Raw genomic sequence first — 16987 nt, forward strand, 5'->3', positions numbered from 1 at the left:
AATCCATTAGGCTACAATAAAACCTTTTATGATTTTCGTAAAAAACTTAACTATTAACTAAACATGGAGAGACACTATTAACTAAGTGTTTAGCATTTATCCCGTTAAGTAAGTTTTCAATACGTTTTTCTTAAATTAATTTTGTTTTTTGATATTTATTAAACTTAAGGTTTAATTGAGTTTTAAGTTTTTTTTACAAATTTGAGTATAGATGAATAATGTTTTATAAAATTAATAATTAAAAAATAAAAACATCTTATAATTTAAATATTTACTCTAAATAAATTATAAAATTAGGTGTTATATCCACGTTTGTGAAGTTGACAAAACATCACAATACACATCGCAACAAACATGGTGTGCTTACCCATTGTTTTACACAAAATTACAATGGGTTTGGGAGAATCATAAAAAGTAGAAGAAAATATTACCAGCCATTATTCAAGGTTGGTTGGTGAATTTGAATCTATAGTCAGTTTAATTAATGTGAACATACAAAAATAAGAAAAAAAAATACATGGCTAATGAAAATGAGAAAACTAAAGTCACTTTTAGATAATATTGACTCAAATCAATTATAAACTTTTTTCTATTTTTGAAGTAATCCTAGTAAAAGCTCATATATTACTTTTTGTATGCATGATTTAAATTTCCATATATTTCTTGAACTTTCATGACTAATTCACTTAAATTTTTATTTAAAAAAAAATGAGAATTTTGTATTGGAGAATTATTTCCTATTTAGTGTGTAAATATGTCTAAGATATATTTTAATAGGAAAACATTAAAAAATAATGTAATAATTATCCTATAGAAAGTGGCACGTGCATCTAATGATGATATTGAAAACTAGCCGTCCAAATTATGTTCACGTGCCACGTGTCAGTACGAAACTGTTAAGATCATACGACTCTGGTAGAATCTTTCTTCCTGTGCACTCCACCAATTAGCAAAGACCATGAAACGGCGCCGTAATACCTGTCCAAACCACTGCGCTTGTGGAAACCGACAACGTAGAATGAAACAGAAAACAACATAAGCTGACACGAAAACCATCGTCACCTTTATAAAGAACTACCATCTTCTTCTTCGATGTTTCTCATTTTTATGATCTCTAACTTACTTTCATCTTCAGCTACCCAATCTTCAATTCCAATCACCAAGTCAAATTGTTCAGCACATTACTACCCATCTGGAGATTTTGCAGTTTCTAAATGTTATGAGCTCTTTGGCCCCCTTCGAAAATCGTGCGTAATCTGGTGAGTGTGCGAAGAAATTCCAAAACTTTATGACGAATTTTGAATAAATTCAGAACCTTTTCTCTTTTTTAGTTTCCTTTGAATTGGATGTATGCTTATTGCAGTATAAATACTATATGTTTCTGTTTCTTTTTCATACCTGATGTAATGTTTATTTTGAACGAATAGAGTATGCTTCATCATCTTAACAGAGACTAATCAAACTATCATGTATGGTAAGGGTAATTACACGAAAGATGATTTCTGATCAATTGATGTTAGGAAAAAGTTTTAGATTGGTAATGCATGTTTGTAAACTCTTCACAGATAATGCATAAATTTGTTTTCTGTTTGGTTTTGCTTACTTAGCTGCTGACATTTTTGTTTGGCACAGAAATCATGAAGAACAAGTGAAGTGATGGCCACAGCAGAAGTGAGGGCTGTGTGGCAGAGAGCTGTTAATCGTTGCTTTGTTCAAGAAGACGCAAAAAGAGCTCCTAAGTTGGCTTGTTGTCAATCTTCACGTGCAACATCGAAATTGTTTGATTTTGGAGCAGCCAGTGCTGCTGATGAATCTGATCATGCTGATGTTAATGTCACCCTTTTTAACCACAAATATTCTTTTTCCAATGTGACTCCTGACTCAAGATGGTGGTTGCAATTGCAACCTGACTATTGTATTAAAAAAGGATTAACCTGTGAACAGTTAAATGCATTAGAGGACGAACTTCAAATTTTGAAAGCTAGAAATGGAAATAAAAAAAGAAAAGATGCTTGTAGCTTTGGTGACGACAAGCATGGCTATATTTATTCCATGGATGGTGTGGTAGAGGCATGTATTGAAAAGTCTTCAGAAAATTCTGAGCAAGTGGATATGATGGCTAAACATGAGACAATGGATATTGATTCTGTAAGCTGTTCAGTGTCCAAGAAAACTAATGATTTCTCCATGGATTCTGAGTATTCGTTGATTGGAGTTGAGAAGGCACAACCATGGTGGCAAACTAGAGATAGAGATGAGTTAGCTTGCTTTGTTTCGCATAAATCACTCGACCATATCGAGAATTGTGACCTTCCACCTCCTCGGAAGTATCTCAGTGGACAACCAGGCAATGATACCACTGATATCAAAATAAGAACATCATTTGACAGCGAAGCCTTTTCCAATTTCAATGTTCAAGCAAAGGGAAGTGTAGAATCAGGATTAATGCAGAGGAGGTTGGGGCCTTCAACCATCAAAGGGAATTTACATTCTGATTTTGACATATACTCCAGGTATCCTCTCTTCACAGTTATTGGTTCACTTGGTTGCACCAAGACCTTGTTGGTATAATTTACTCCCAAAATATTTTTAATGGAACAGGTTAATAATTGGGAAATGGTGTGTTGTGGGAAATTAGTTCATCTCACCCTTTTTTTCCTGGGTCTCATGATCCTATTACAGGATTTTCATTCATATATTTTTCATCTGATTCCATATTAATATTAAAAAGTGAACTTATGCATAGACTAGAATAGGCTCTTAATTAAAAAGTGAACTTAAACTTAAATCTCGGCTAGTAAAAGAAGGATTACTTATGTTTATATATTATAATTTTATCTTATTTCTAGTCAATTTAGATTTGAGCACTGACCGAAAAGAATACGTTGAAGATTCCACATTGACAAGAGATAGGATTAGACAAAGTTCACTTTATTAAATTAGTTTTGTAAAGTTGAATTAAATTTAAAGTCTTCTTCCTAATATGATATCAGGACCTAATATTTTGAGCAAACTACACACACCCTTTACTTTCTTGAAAATGATCACCTGTCCTGACTACTTGACCTTTTATGGTTTACAGCAACTCCCTTGTAGGAAAGTATATGGTGTAATTTATTTCTTGGATAACATGGGATCTCAGAATAATGCATTTCAAAAAAATAAGGATGTTGGAGTAAAAGTCATTAGAGGAAATTTAACGAAACCTCAAGAGTATCACTATAATTGTCAGAATTATTTCTTTTTTCCTGTTCTTGAGTGGATGGAACTAGTTTAGATTATGCAGATTTTGAGTTTCACTTGAGGCATGTGATTTAGTTTTAAAACCAATCTGCTTGCAATTTTATTCCAGTTACCTCACAGAACAAATTTTTGAAGAAGACCCCAGCAAAGTTCAACTTATGGAAGCATTGTGTCATTCTCAAACACGTGCGAGAAAAGCAGAGGAGATAGCTAAACAAGCTTGTGCTGAGAAAAGGCACATTATTGCACTCTTCTTTATGCAGGCATCACAACTTTTTGCCTATAAGCAATGGTTTCAAGTGTTGCAGCTAGAGTCTCTTAAAAATCAGCTTGAGAACAAGGATCAGCCAACTACTATCTTCCAAGGTATCAAACTTGGCAAGAGAAAGCAAAAAATTGGCAATGCCAAACAAGAAATTCTTGAAAAGCCAAACATTACAACATATGCTGTTGCATTTGCTTTAGGATTGAGTCTTGTTGGGGCTGGCTTGCTTTTAGGATGGACTGTAGGATGCATGTTACCTTGTTCATAGTTTTCTAGCATTTAGAGTGAAGTGTTGCCTTGCATGAAGACTAGTTAATAGAGTAAATTCACTAAATTATAGAAAGAAGAGCAAATAGTTATATTAAATATGTATTTAGTTTTGTAGATTTGGTAGTCCTTAGTGTACATTCTGCAATGTTTTATGGAATGTGTACCAAAATATCTTCAAAGGAATTGCATAGTTATAACATGAACTCTATAAAATTATGACAACGAAAATAGAAATTGAGAGGATGACCATGTTGGTGGAAGTAGTAGCAATGACCGTCTAGGATGAAGTAGAAGCAATATCAATTATAATTGGTGGTGTAATAATAATGACACTTTGGAAGAATTAGTCTCTATTCTATGGTGGTGGTGAGAGAATGCAGTTTTAGGAAACGAAAATTCAAATTTATAAATTATATTTCTTCGATCTTGAAAATATATATAAAAGTGTTTTAAAGATGAATATAAAATATTTTACTTCCAATTTTTTCCAAAACACGTTAATTTAAAAATTATATTGAAAATCAAAAGCTAGATACTACTCATTAATTGAGGAGTCATGGGTGACTACTCACTGTCAAGAAAATTTCTCTATACCAGAAAACTCTGTTTTTTCTGATACAACTTTTTGTAACTGTTACTCATAATATCACCTTTTAAAAAAAATATATTAATTTATATGTTTTACTTACAAATATATTTATAAAATTATATTATTTTAATAAAAAAATATGTGAAGCTAGTGTGTTCCAGCCAGTAATTAATAAATCAAATTAAGAGATTAAATTCACCTAAAATCATTGAGATAAAAGCACATATGACTATAATAAGTATAATTAAGTATGATTTATTTCCGATATACCCTTCTACTCAAGCTTCTGTCCGTGAATGTCAGTTGGTGATAATTGAATTGTGATGTCACTTTGAAAGAGACTAAATCCTTCTCGTGATGTAACCCCTCATATTTGGTGAAAAGAATAGAAAAATAAGATTGTTCTATAGTAAAAGAATTATCAATGTTATTAATCTCTCCTTGTGTTCAGTAAAAAATAGAAATAGGATAATGTGAAAATATTTATTTGAGCGACTGATATCAAAATTGTTAATAATGTGAGAAAACAACATAAAAGATTATATACCAACTCAAAAGATTTTTTTTAAGTAATAAATCGAAAAGATTGTTTCATATAATTTTTTTCTTAAAAATCGTCATTGAGGAACATATTATTGACATCTCATTATTATTAAAGAGTCACTATTGTAAATAAACTAACAAAAATTATCTTTATCACTAGACGGGTCAAACACACATATGACAAAAGAAAAGTAAACAAAAAAATAGTAATGCAAAAAGTTATTGAAGAGAGAAAAATCCAAAAAATTTAAGATTCTCCAAACACAAATTGAAAGAGAAGAAAGAGACGATATTTTGAACATGCCAAAGAGGAGACGAGACGTATCGCCACACGCAATAAGAAAATGAGTTCATCTACAACTTCAAGAGACGCATGAGAGCGTGTAGGAGCAATAGTGAAAGTGTTTTTAACGATACAGTGATCGTCTTGACGAGACAAAAAAAATCAAGTAACCGTTAGTCGAAACTAAAACTCTAACAATAGTGATAATAATGGCTCCGACAAAAGATATGACAAAGACAACAAAATTTTTTTCTTAGAAGAATCTAGTTCTAGATACTATGTTTAATATATAATAAAAAAAATTAAGTATGAAATTAATTTTCCACTATGTAAAAGCGATAATGTAATTATAATAAAAAAATATGAATTAAACCCAAAATATAAATAAAAAATAATAATAAATTAATTAAAAATAAAAATATAAAATATATATCTAAAATATCAAATAATCTAATATATGTAACAAATGTAAGAGAAAAAAAAAATCTTTACGTTGAACATTTTCCTAATCATTATGGTTATTATTGTAACACTACAAAACAATCACAGAAAGCGTTTGTTTTGTTTGCCTTCTACATTACCATCCTACGAGTGGCTAATGGTATAACAGCTATCAACACTCTTGTTGAAAACTACAGTATGGAGATTATATATCCATAGTTCATTGCAAAACAACAATATGAAAAAAGAGAGCCAAAAAGGTATCTGTTAATCAATAAGCATCAGTTATTGGAAAACCAGACAAAGATGAACGAAAAAGACAGAGCATAAATTTGAATTCCTCTTTATAGCAAAGGAATGAAATCCCATGCCCTATTCTAAACTTTATAGAACAAGATCTGAAGGGGAACTACCGTTCCTGTTGTAAAGGTGCATGTGCCAGGCTTGTATCTGCAGTGCCCATAAACCAATAAAAAACACATCAAGCTACCACAATATCACATGCCATGTTCAACCTTCAATATGATATCAACCCCCATGGAATAAAGATTCTCAAATCAAACCAAACCTTCTCACGTGTGGTAAATAGGGTGGCCCCACCTTTTGTTGTCAGATAAATGACTCAAAAGATTGTACCATTACCAAACAAAACCACTTAAGCTGTGCTTGTCTCATACACTATCCACTTGTTCCCACCACCGTGTCCCCTTCGTTCACTTCCAAACCTACTCTTCAAGTCCACTGACACTGAGTTCTAGAATGTTTCCCACACTAACCAACATGTGTTTTTTTGTACTCTTCTCTCTTCCCTTCATAAAAATGTCATTCAGTTCCAGCAGCACCAGTTGAAACTGCTCAGTTTTTACCATTCTGCTGTTATTCTGTATTGCTTGCGTCCTGTCTTTACTCTATAAAGTGAAACTGTTCAAAGTAGTTCGTGTGGGACTCAACAAACAAACAAACGAACAAATCTTGTTCTAATACATTACTCTAATACTATCTTAAGAAGTAAATTCAATTTTACAGAGAGATATAATTTACATCTATTATATAATATAAATTGACTTTGTTTCTATACTTAATGTGATTTCCAACACTGATAGCATCCAAACATAGGATAAGACTCATACGAGAATATCTCATATGTATGGTTAGTTTTCACTCTTTTGTTTTGATTAAGGTTAATCAGTATCAATGTGTCATGTATTTTGAAGATATAACATGATTCATGCATATATCATATCAATTTCGTGTCCGGTTGTTTTTCCTCGGCAAGAATTCAATAATCAGGATGTGCGTACCAAAAGCCAAAGTACGATAATTAATACACCTATATAGAAGTTAAAACTGAGGACTCAGGACCCCCACTGACAATAATATGCAACATAACAGTGTTGTGTTATTATTCTTTTTTCCCAAGGAAGAGAAATACAGCACTTAATTGATATTAGGTCCAGTGTATGGATTTTGGACCTAGTGCTGAAATCTTAGGCTTATCTGTATATCATTATTCGAGAGGTCTGGTTTAAAGGGCAAGGAGACAAATTAAATGGACCTGCATGATTCTTTTTTGTGGATGGAAAACGTGTCGTTAATGAGTACGGATTTGGGGTTAGAAAAGTATCCCTTAGAAATAGCGTAAAGTCACCTTATCACAACACATGCAGCATCTTTGTGCTCTATACATCTTTTGTATACACCCAGTTACCCATTCTACCTCTCTTTTTTCTTCCTTTTTTTCAACTATGTTCAAGAACTTTCATACAAGACCTAATATAGAACTAGGATTTATTCTGCAATTAAACACGTAGAAATAATTCTCACAGCTGCAAAGCCACATTGCAGAACCACTCCCACAGCTGCATAACTATATATAAGATTCCAAAAAAAGAGAATAAGAACTTCGCACACAGATAAATAAGCATCAGTACTGCACAACAGTTTCACTTCCAGCCGTTCTAATGTCATTGTATTAATTGTTAGAAGGGTAAGTAAATTATAAACTTTGATTAGTAAAGAAAAAAAAGTAAATTTGAGCTTAATATATATAATGATGAACTGTTTGTCATTTATTTGGGACATGCCAAAAACACTGGAATGCATTGGTCGTTGAAATTCGATGAAAAGAAACAATTACCTTAAAAGTTGAAAGTTGACAAGTTAGACCAAGTAGACCCGAAGTTCATGGTGGAAGAGAGACCTCTTCTTAATGATTAATACTGTGTATGGAATCATAAAATCATGGTTCAGAAAAAAATTGAGCTTAAAATGGAGAGATTATTATTTAATTCTTTGATAGTTCAAACCTCAAAACAAGATGTAATATGTTACAAGTTGGAGCATTAGTTTTGCTTATTTAATTAGAGGTCGTTATGTTTTGTTTAAGGGTTACAGTTATGCTGATCAGTGTCGGCTACTGGTTAAGAATAAATTGATAAATATTAATTTTTACAAAAATTCATAGTTAAATATAATATTAAATGAATTCTGAGCTCAATAAATAATAATTATTAATGTAGTTTGATTTTATTTAGAGAAAAAATTTGTTAAAAATGTTATATAAATTGGTACTTTTTTTCAACATTTGCCTATATTATATGATTGTTTTCTTCTATTGATTACATAACAATTTTTTGGAATTAATAATCTTTTTCATCATATACTATTTTTTCATCAATGAAAGTAGGATGTTTTATTTTTAACAAATACTCTACAATTAAAAATATATAACATAGTGTAATTAACGTAAACAATATAAATAATGTACATTACGATATGTTGTGTATCGTACGATCTGGTCGAGGGGTCAAACAACATCTAGGTGTGTATCATACGATCTGGTCGAGAGGTCAAACAACATCCAGGCCCAACGCTCAAGTCGTCCTCCTAAGTCGTCTATCCAGACCGTCCTCCTAGGTCGTCCATCAATTCAGACCGTCCTTTTCGGTCGTCCACCCAAGTCGTCCTTCCAGACTGTTCTCCTGGGTCATCCATTTAGGCTTAGGCCATGCCTAATACGACCTAACAATATAGTCAGATTATTAGTGATAGTGATTCATTAAGCTCCTAATGTAGATTAATGTGTTATTAGGTCGTCATTAGACCCACAAAAGGTAAAAGTCTATCACAACTAGTAAAAATAAAGATTTCAGGTATGACTTTAGGATCATTATGCACAATATATGCATCATTTATTGTGCTAACCGTTCGGTTATATTACTGACTTGAGCGTCGGAGTGTCTTTGACAAGTAACCACCCACACGGTTTGGATAAGGAAGAGGGAGAGCGAACAACGTAACTTGGATGATGGAAGACAACTAGGGAGCCCATCTGATCTTCAAGACAACTTGAAATGCTTTGAGTAAGGAACTTCAACCCATACCTATTGATGTTCGTAAAGACAACACTAATTTTATTTTTTTATATTTTTTTTTGTTAAATACAAATATTTATTTAATGAAAAAATTTAAAAATAATTTTACGTTCTTTTAGATTTTTTTAAAATTAATTTTTTGCATCAGCTAAAATGATGTTAATACATTTTTTGTTTTCTTATAATAAAATTTATGTTTTCTTTTAGTGACAACATTCTTAAATATTTATCATTTTCATAATCAGATAATCTTTCTAGGATGACAAAATAAGTTAGACCCGATGTGTTAGTTCGTCCAAAAAAGTCGGGCTGAGACAGAGTTTTCAACCAGTAAATCTTTCAGGCCAGTCCACAGGTCAAGTTGGGTCAGTTTGCGACCCGTTTTGATAACAATAAAATTAGAACATCACTCACGTGTTTTTGTTAGCACACATAGAAAAATCTCTCACTTTCCTTGTTTCATTTTCGTTTCTCACTCTTAGACACTCACTTCACTCATATCTTGTCCTCTCCCAAAATTAACTCTCATTTCTTTCTTCTCATATTGTCATTATCTCTCATCCATCTCATATTCACTTATTTACAATCAGCCCCACCACACGACGAACCACTCCACCTTGTATACGACTCAATTGTAGGCCACAACAACAATCCAGACATGAGGCAACAACATTGTTTATCGTAGTTGCGAGCCATAACCATCAGTCAAACACGATCCACCACCACCAATTAGACGTGGTGTCATTAGGAGTTAGATAAGAGTCACTAACGCGAACAAGTTTTTTTATTTAATTCGTTATTTCGTACTTTTGCCCTAATTTGAAGCAGTTTTCCCTTTGTGATTTTTCCCTAATTGTTTTGCCCTAAATTGTGTCAAGCCATTTGTAATATGTTGATTTTGCCCTAATTGTGCCTTGATTTATTTTTTTTTCGATTATGGAATAAGAATTGTTATTATTGTGTTGTGTTATTGTATGTGTACGAGTGAATTGTAATTTGAAATTGGATTCATTTTTGTGAAACTTTTATTGTGTTACTACTTAGGAATTTGATTTGGCTAGGATTTAGTAAACCTGGTGGTTAATAACTTATATTAATGCCTAAGTCAATTAGTAAACTCCTACGAATATTGATGTCAATGAGAAAGATGATGATGTAACCCAAAATGAGGTTGAAGATGATATTGATAATAAGAATGTTCAACTTAAAAAGAAAAATGATAAGTCAACAACTTTTTATTGCTGAGAATACTTTACAAGGATTGAGGTTGGTGATGATGAAAAGGAGAGGACAAGGTGTAATGGCTGCAACCAAAAATACATAATTGGTAGCAAAAAATATGGAACTTCATATTTGAAGTATCATATTGAAACATGTAGTAAAAGTAAATGTGAAGATAGGAGGAAAATGATAGTGGACGAGCAAGGAAAGTTGAAAGAAAAAAACATACATAAAATGTTTTCCCATGAGATGTGTGCCAATTTGATTATCCAGTATAGTTTATCATTCAACTTTTTGTTAAGATGAAGCGCTTATAATTTAGATAACTTATCTAAATCCTAATGTAAGTTTAGTTTCTAGAAATACGATAAAGAGAAATGTTTTGAGAATATTTAAGATTGCTTTGAGAATATTCATTGGTACAAGTAATTATATTTGAGAATTATGATTGTCATTTTGGGAGCAAATTCTTGTTCTGAATTTTCATTGGTACAAGTAGTTATATCTCTAGCTAACTTTTTTACATTGCATTAGATGATGATTAACAAGTTAATTTTTGAATTTTTGATTTCAATTCAATCTACTAATTGTCAATGTTATTAAATACAACATACAAGTAGTGTTCTACACATACAGGTATTGAAATTGGGATTGCATATACAACAACAAAAAATCTCAAATTGAACTTCAACTATCAAATCAATCAAAATCAAAACTGGTAAATCAATATCTATTGGTCGGATTCTAAATTTCAACTTATTTTCAATTGGCAGACCAGTTCGGCCCAATCTGTTTTCGATGAGCCAATATAGGGTCGAGTTGTCCCATTTTTCTACTCCTAAATCTTTCAACATAATTTCCATTAATGAACTGAAAATGTAGCTATTAACAACTTAATGAAAAATAAAACATAATGTATTAAGTATTTTTCATTTATTTCTAAAACAATGATATACAACCGAAAGTTGTAGCATAAATGGTGTTTGATATTTGGGTTCTTTAATTAAGACATGAAGTTGGATTCCTTGAGTAAGAACAGTCACAAATAAAGGTAGCATTTTATCCGAATAAGTGATTGACTTAATAGAAGGCTCTTAGTTACAATAACTAAAAATATACGGATAGATCAAAATTTTAAAAAATTATAAAGTATTAAAAAATTAAAATTTTAACAGTGATGTTTGTTGGAAGACACTGTGAACCGATATTGACGTTTATAATTAAAAGTAGGAAAAATATATAAGATCGAATGATATTTCTCCGTCAAAATTTTGGTTTCCAAGAAAAAAATCTTGCCCCATTAATCTTGTGAATGGGGATTGCCGAAAGTCAGAAAACAATAACCACGTTCACGATATTATTTACTAAAAACCGAAACATCATGGTTGAGTGTTTCATCAATCCAGTTTCCTTAAATCGAATAAAAAATATAAAAAATTAAATACTTTTTTCTTCTTCGATCTTTGGAAATATCTGTCAAAAAAATAAAATCTTAATGGAGTTTCGGACTCCAAAGAAGACTTGGCATCAGAACAGAAAGCTTCTAGTATTAAGTCAATTCATGTCACATTTTCCCTGGAAAAATCCAGATACAAAATGACGAAAACCCAATCGTTGTTAATTTTCCATGAAAGTGTTACTTGTGCCATATGTTTGTTATGTGAATATTACAGGCCTGCATAAAACGGAAACACCCTTCAGACCAAATGGTTGATTCATGGACAACGTTATGCCACCAAATTAGTATAATACACCTTCTTAATATACCCTTAAGTCAGATAATTATTCATAATCGTCTTCCAGAGTGTTTCATTTGTAAGATAGATTCTTCTTCACAGGTCAAACGTAACATCATTGCATTGCTGCACGAAATGCCCATAACAAAATAGTTAATGACGTGCTAAATTTGACTTTAGTGAAGCTAATTATTTGGTATTTCATTACCCGTTACATCCACAGAATATATACATATATACCTAGTATTCCAATCCTCAATATTGGGTTTTGACTAGATGTTTTCTTGCTATCTGGGTTTTATTAAAAATCAGATATTTATATATATTTTTTGAACATGATTAAAAGGAAATTATTATAAGTGTAAGTCAAAGATAAAGATTTAAAATGGAAGAAATGACATTAAAATGCTGATTAATATAGCTTGGTAGTTAGCGGAGTCAAAGTAGGGCATGCAAAGTAAGAAGAAGACGAATGGTTGGCACAACCCTCTAGAATTTCCTTAAGCAAGGTTTTAATTTTAACGCTATAAAGCATCTTTGACTTCTGAAACCGAAATTGCCAAACATGGTTTAAAGAAAGCAAATGCGTAGGAATATCAGCGTAATGAAACACATCCAGGAAAAGAAATAAGCAATAGAGTGATTCAAGTTAGAAAAACTCTTGCAATGTAGCTAGCACAAGGAGTTAGATTACGTTGAAAAGATCATTAATTAGTAAAAAATTAGATGCATAATTCATGAGCACACTCTTTGAAGAGGTCTTTATCCGAAAAAGACCACTCATCATAATCATCACCATCGTAAAGGTGTTACTTCAACGAATTGAGACAAATTAAGCATCTAGTTATCTCCCAGTTGGAAGATTAATGCTTGTGTATGTACTGATTCAGCATCTCCGTCATTGTGCACAAAAAATGCACTTTTTTTTTCATGAGAATAAAATAAAGTGAAAGATAGATAGATAGATAGGTATAGAGAGAATCATGAAGTGCCCTCCAACTTCAAAGATAACACAACACCACATGGGAAAAACAAATCTAAAAGTACTGTTCACAGTACCCTAGTGTTTGAGAACAGCGAATAAACAACTAACAACTATATCTATATATCTATCCATATGTATATGTGCTCGAATCCCTATCTGTAATTATAATCCATTCATAAATCGTTTCTTCTGTTAAAAGGATAAAGACAAGAAAATAAATTGTTCTAGTTAATTATCACTAATTACCATTTACGAGTAAATTGCAAGATTAAAGAGCTTCGGAGATAGATTAATGAACAACACTTGCTACTTATAGATTAAAACAAACCCTGCACGAACTCCCTTTGTAACTGAAAGTTATATATACACTAAGGATAAGGATATGTTTGGATAACTTTTTTCAAAAATATTTACCGGAAAATATGAACTTATTCGTGCTAAGGACAGGTAATGAAATACTTAATTTTTGCTTAAACTAATGGTGCCACAAACAATGATTGCATTTGGATAGATTTTTCTACTGCTACTTGAAGAAAAAGAAGATAAGTGAATTGGTTTTTTTTTTCTCTTACGTTGAAATTAATTTATATTTTTTTGAAGAAAAAAAAAGGATAAAAATGGTTTCAGCAAAAATGAACTGAGGAAGTTGAATTCAGTTGGAGAAACTACTTTATCTTATCTTCCACGAAAATTAATTAATATTAATTATGCTAAGTAATTTGGTGGCGAAAATAATTAGTGAAAATGTTATTATTAACAGTGCTAACAGTTATCATAATTAATGTAAATAATTATTGTGAGGAGAAGAACAGAAGGAGTAACTTAATTGTATATGAGCAATAATAATATACCAATTACCAAATGGCAGAAGCGGAAGGTTTTATTGATTATTACAAACTACAAGCACGCCGTGGTGAAGGGTTGCTGCGGCTGGAGGTCATCCTCCGTCCATGGCGACGAGTCGGCGGAAGAGGTCCACCACTTGCTGTGGAGGAGCTCCGGCAGCTCAATTTCTCGCCAGAAGTCATCGGCTGCGTGGCCGCAGCCGGAGGTAATGCTGCTCTTCTCCGGGGAGTCGGGGGCGTCGGCGGCGGCCTGGACTATCATCATGTGGGCCGCCTTGGCGGCGGCGGCCTGGATGTCGCGGGCGGTGCAGGCGGAAGGGAGCGGCGGGAGGCGGTGGACCTCGTCGGGGAAATTGAGCTGCGCCTTGCGGCCCTTGAGGCAGTAGGCTGCGACATCGTAGGCCTTCGCCGCCATCTCCGGTGCCGGGAAGGAGCCGAGCCATATGCGCGACTTCTTGCGCGGCTCCCGGATTTCGGACACCCATTTTCCCCAGCGGCGCTTGCGGACGCCGCGGAAGAGCGGGTGACGCGTGCCGCCTCGCTGCGTGGCGGGCTTATCGGCGGAGGTAGTGGCGGCGCTGCTGTGGTGGTGCGGCGGTTGGTCCATTAGGAATTCTTTTAATGTACATCAGAAGCTTGTCTCCGCTATTATCTTCTGCATTTATAAACAAACGGCTTTTTAGTTCGTTACAATGGCGAATGCCGCTCAATTACCGAAATACCCCTACAGAAAAAGATAGAGAGGAAAGGAACTAAAGTTACTCGTTCGATTTTTCTACGTAAAGGACCAGCATGCAATTAAATAAAGAAAGCGTTGGTCCTTCCTTCGCACATTCTCACCATCGCAACACGCGCACCACTATGCGCATTTCTTTCTACTACTATTTCTACACCTAAATTTTCTTCACTCTTAATTACTTCTTTAATTAGTGCCAAACATTATTATAATGTAAATTATGTATTGGGATATTCTTTCACTAGATAAGTGTTTAAGAAAATCTTATCACAACATTCAAATGTAAAAATATGACTTACATTTCATTAATCAATATTAAATATATATCTTACATTAACAAGTTATCTTTTATAAAGTTTAGTTTGTGCTGGTTTTTCAAGAATAAGAGAGTATTCACTTTTGTTATCACCTTCCCTTTAACTTGTTTCCCCAAGCAATTAAAATTAGGATTTGAACTTCTATAATTTATTGATTTGTCCTCTTTGCTCTGAATATGTTAATTTTAAAATTCATTGCCTCAATTAATTTTGAACTATTTATTACACTAAAAGAATTATTTAACATTAAACTACTTTCATTATCTACTACATTCTTTGTACTTATTGTTTAATAAAAAAATAACAAGAGTTTAAAATTAAAATTACCTGCAAACGTTTTTCGCTGAAGTTGTATAAATATGGTCTTTTGTATCGTTTTATATTTTGACCTCGTCCAACAATTGGTTTTGTTTAATCACACTTTCAACTAGTTCAATAAATTATGTCAATATCTTAAGGTTTTATTTAAAAATCTCAACTAATTTATCAGCTACTTTTTTTTCTAAAAGTAAACTTCATGACCTTTCAAAAGTGTTTTCCAAATTATTCTAGTAACTTCCAGAAAATTATCACAATAATGAGATTTTTTCCACGACATTACAACAAAAATTACAAATATTATCATTTACTTTATTAATAGAATATTAAATAAATACTTAATTAACTTATTTCTCTAATCTCATCTATATAAATTTATATTCAGATATTATAATATTGTTAATTGCAAAATAATTTTGAGTAACATTTAAAATTTATTGTAAGGTATGTCCCGTCCGATCAATTTGTTGATCGAGTGGTTAACCTGTTAGTTAGTTAAATGTGATATTTCTATCTTCTTAATTAAGTATTGAAATAACATTTTTTATCAAAACGATTGAACAGTTAAGGTAGAATGACTTAAAGTAGAAAATCATTCTGATTAAATTCCTAAACAAAATTAGTGGAGTTTAGGTTGTAATTAGGCCAACAATAATAAAATGTCCACTACAAAAGCTATAAATAGAGGTATAAGGTAAGGTGGTAGGTTAGACAATAATTACACATTTATTACTCTAACACTCAAACATAACTAACTTTAGCATTGGAGAACCTTTGACAGGTACTCACCAATTGATGTTAGGGCATGAAAGGTCATTATTGACATAAGTTTACTATAAGGTTTGAAAGGTACTCACTCTAACACATTTATTAACTCAACATCTTTAGCATTGGAGAACCTTTCAAACTTTTGCTATAAGGTTATGCCGGTTTGTCTTAAAAATGTTAGGGCATCCATTTTGACCCAAAAAAACTTGGAGGAAGTACAAAGGTTAGTCATCCATTTGACCTCCCTTATAAGATTCTTATCTCGTCAGGCCAAAAAGATAAGATCAATCCTTACGGTCATGAAAAAGCAAACAATGGTGAAATGGGATGAAAACTGTGAAGTGGTGTTCGTAAAAGTAAAGGCCATAAGTGCAACTCTAACCCGAGAAGCCCTCAAACAGAAGCTCATATACTTCATCATCAGGGTGTTGCAAGATGCTAAAACCTAATACCAACAGATCGAGAAGGTGACGTTAGTGCTCTTAACACTAGCTATGTGACTAAGGCCTTATTTTCAAAGTCACCAAGTAGTTATTCGAACATAACATCACATCACAAAGATGTTGGAAAAATTGGACTTCATCGAACATATGATTAGTTGGTTGGTCGAACTGCTAGAATTTGGCCTACGTTCTGAATCGTGGGGATCAGTCTAAGGCCAACGCCTAGTAATTTGTTGTAGCGTTACAACAAGATAATCATCTTGGCTAATCATGGAAGCTTTATGTAGATGGATCATCTGATAAAAACGAAAGAGCGAACAAAATTAGAATTAAGAACTTCCTAATTTTTAATTTCAATATATCAAATAACAAAGCGAAGTATGAACATGGGAGCTAAGGACATGGGAACAACCAAAGTTAATTGTAAAACTTATTCCCAATTGATCGTCAAGCAGATATAGGAGACTTTTTAGGTCAAAGACGATAAAATCCTCCAATACAAGAAACTTAATTAATGAAAAGCTTTGAAGTAGTTGATATCGAACATATTCCTCGAACAAAAAATGCTAGAGCATACTTACTATCCAAATTTATAAATTGTAAAGAGAAA

At 32.6% G+C, this 16987-nt stretch overlaps 2 protein-coding genes across 2 annotated transcripts; one reads left to right on the plus strand and one right to left on the minus strand.

Moving 5' to 3' along the window:
- Window positions 1–1024: 1024 nt before the first annotated feature.
- LOC108319247 (uncharacterized) lies at window positions 1025–3874 on the plus strand. Its single transcript, XM_017550309.2, has 3 exons — window positions 1025–1259; window positions 1633–2513; window positions 3353–3874. Exons 2-3 carry the CDS (start codon window positions 1657–1659, stop codon window positions 3774–3776), a joined length of 1281 nt encoding a protein of 426 aa, XP_017405798.1. The 5' UTR covers window positions 1025–1259; window positions 1633–1656; the 3' UTR covers window positions 3777–3874.
- Window positions 3875–13719: 9845 nt separating this feature from the next.
- On the minus strand, window positions 13720–14566 carry LOC108319249 (ethylene-responsive transcription factor ERF023). The gene has a single exon (XM_017550311.2). The coding sequence runs from the start codon at window positions 14400–14402 to the stop codon at window positions 13848–13850; it is 555 nt and encodes a 184-aa protein (XP_017405800.2). The 5' UTR covers window positions 14403–14566; the 3' UTR covers window positions 13720–13847.
- Window positions 14567–16987: the final 2421 nt, after the last annotated feature.

Source organism: Vigna angularis, chromosome 9, assembly GCF_016808095.1.
Source record: "Vigna angularis cultivar LongXiaoDou No.4 chromosome 9, ASM1680809v1, whole genome shotgun sequence".
NCBI classification, from domain to species: domain Eukaryota; kingdom Viridiplantae; phylum Streptophyta; class Magnoliopsida; order Fabales; family Fabaceae; genus Vigna; species Vigna angularis.

What these genes read in the sequence shown, in the direction of transcription:
- LOC108319247 (XM_017550309.2), top strand. Translation starts at nt 1,657, where the DNA reads ATGGCCACAGCAGAAGTGAGGGCTGTGTGGCAGAGAGCTGTTAATCGT. An exon ending in GATTTTGACATATACTCCAG is followed by an intron (nt 2,514 to 3,352) that starts GTATCCTCTCTT and finishes ATTTTATTCCAG; the next exon opens with TTACCTCACAGAACAAATTT.
- LOC108319249 (XM_017550311.2), bottom strand. Translation starts at nt 14,402, where the DNA reads ATGGACCAACCGCCGCACCACCACAGCAGCGCCGCCACTACCTCCGCC.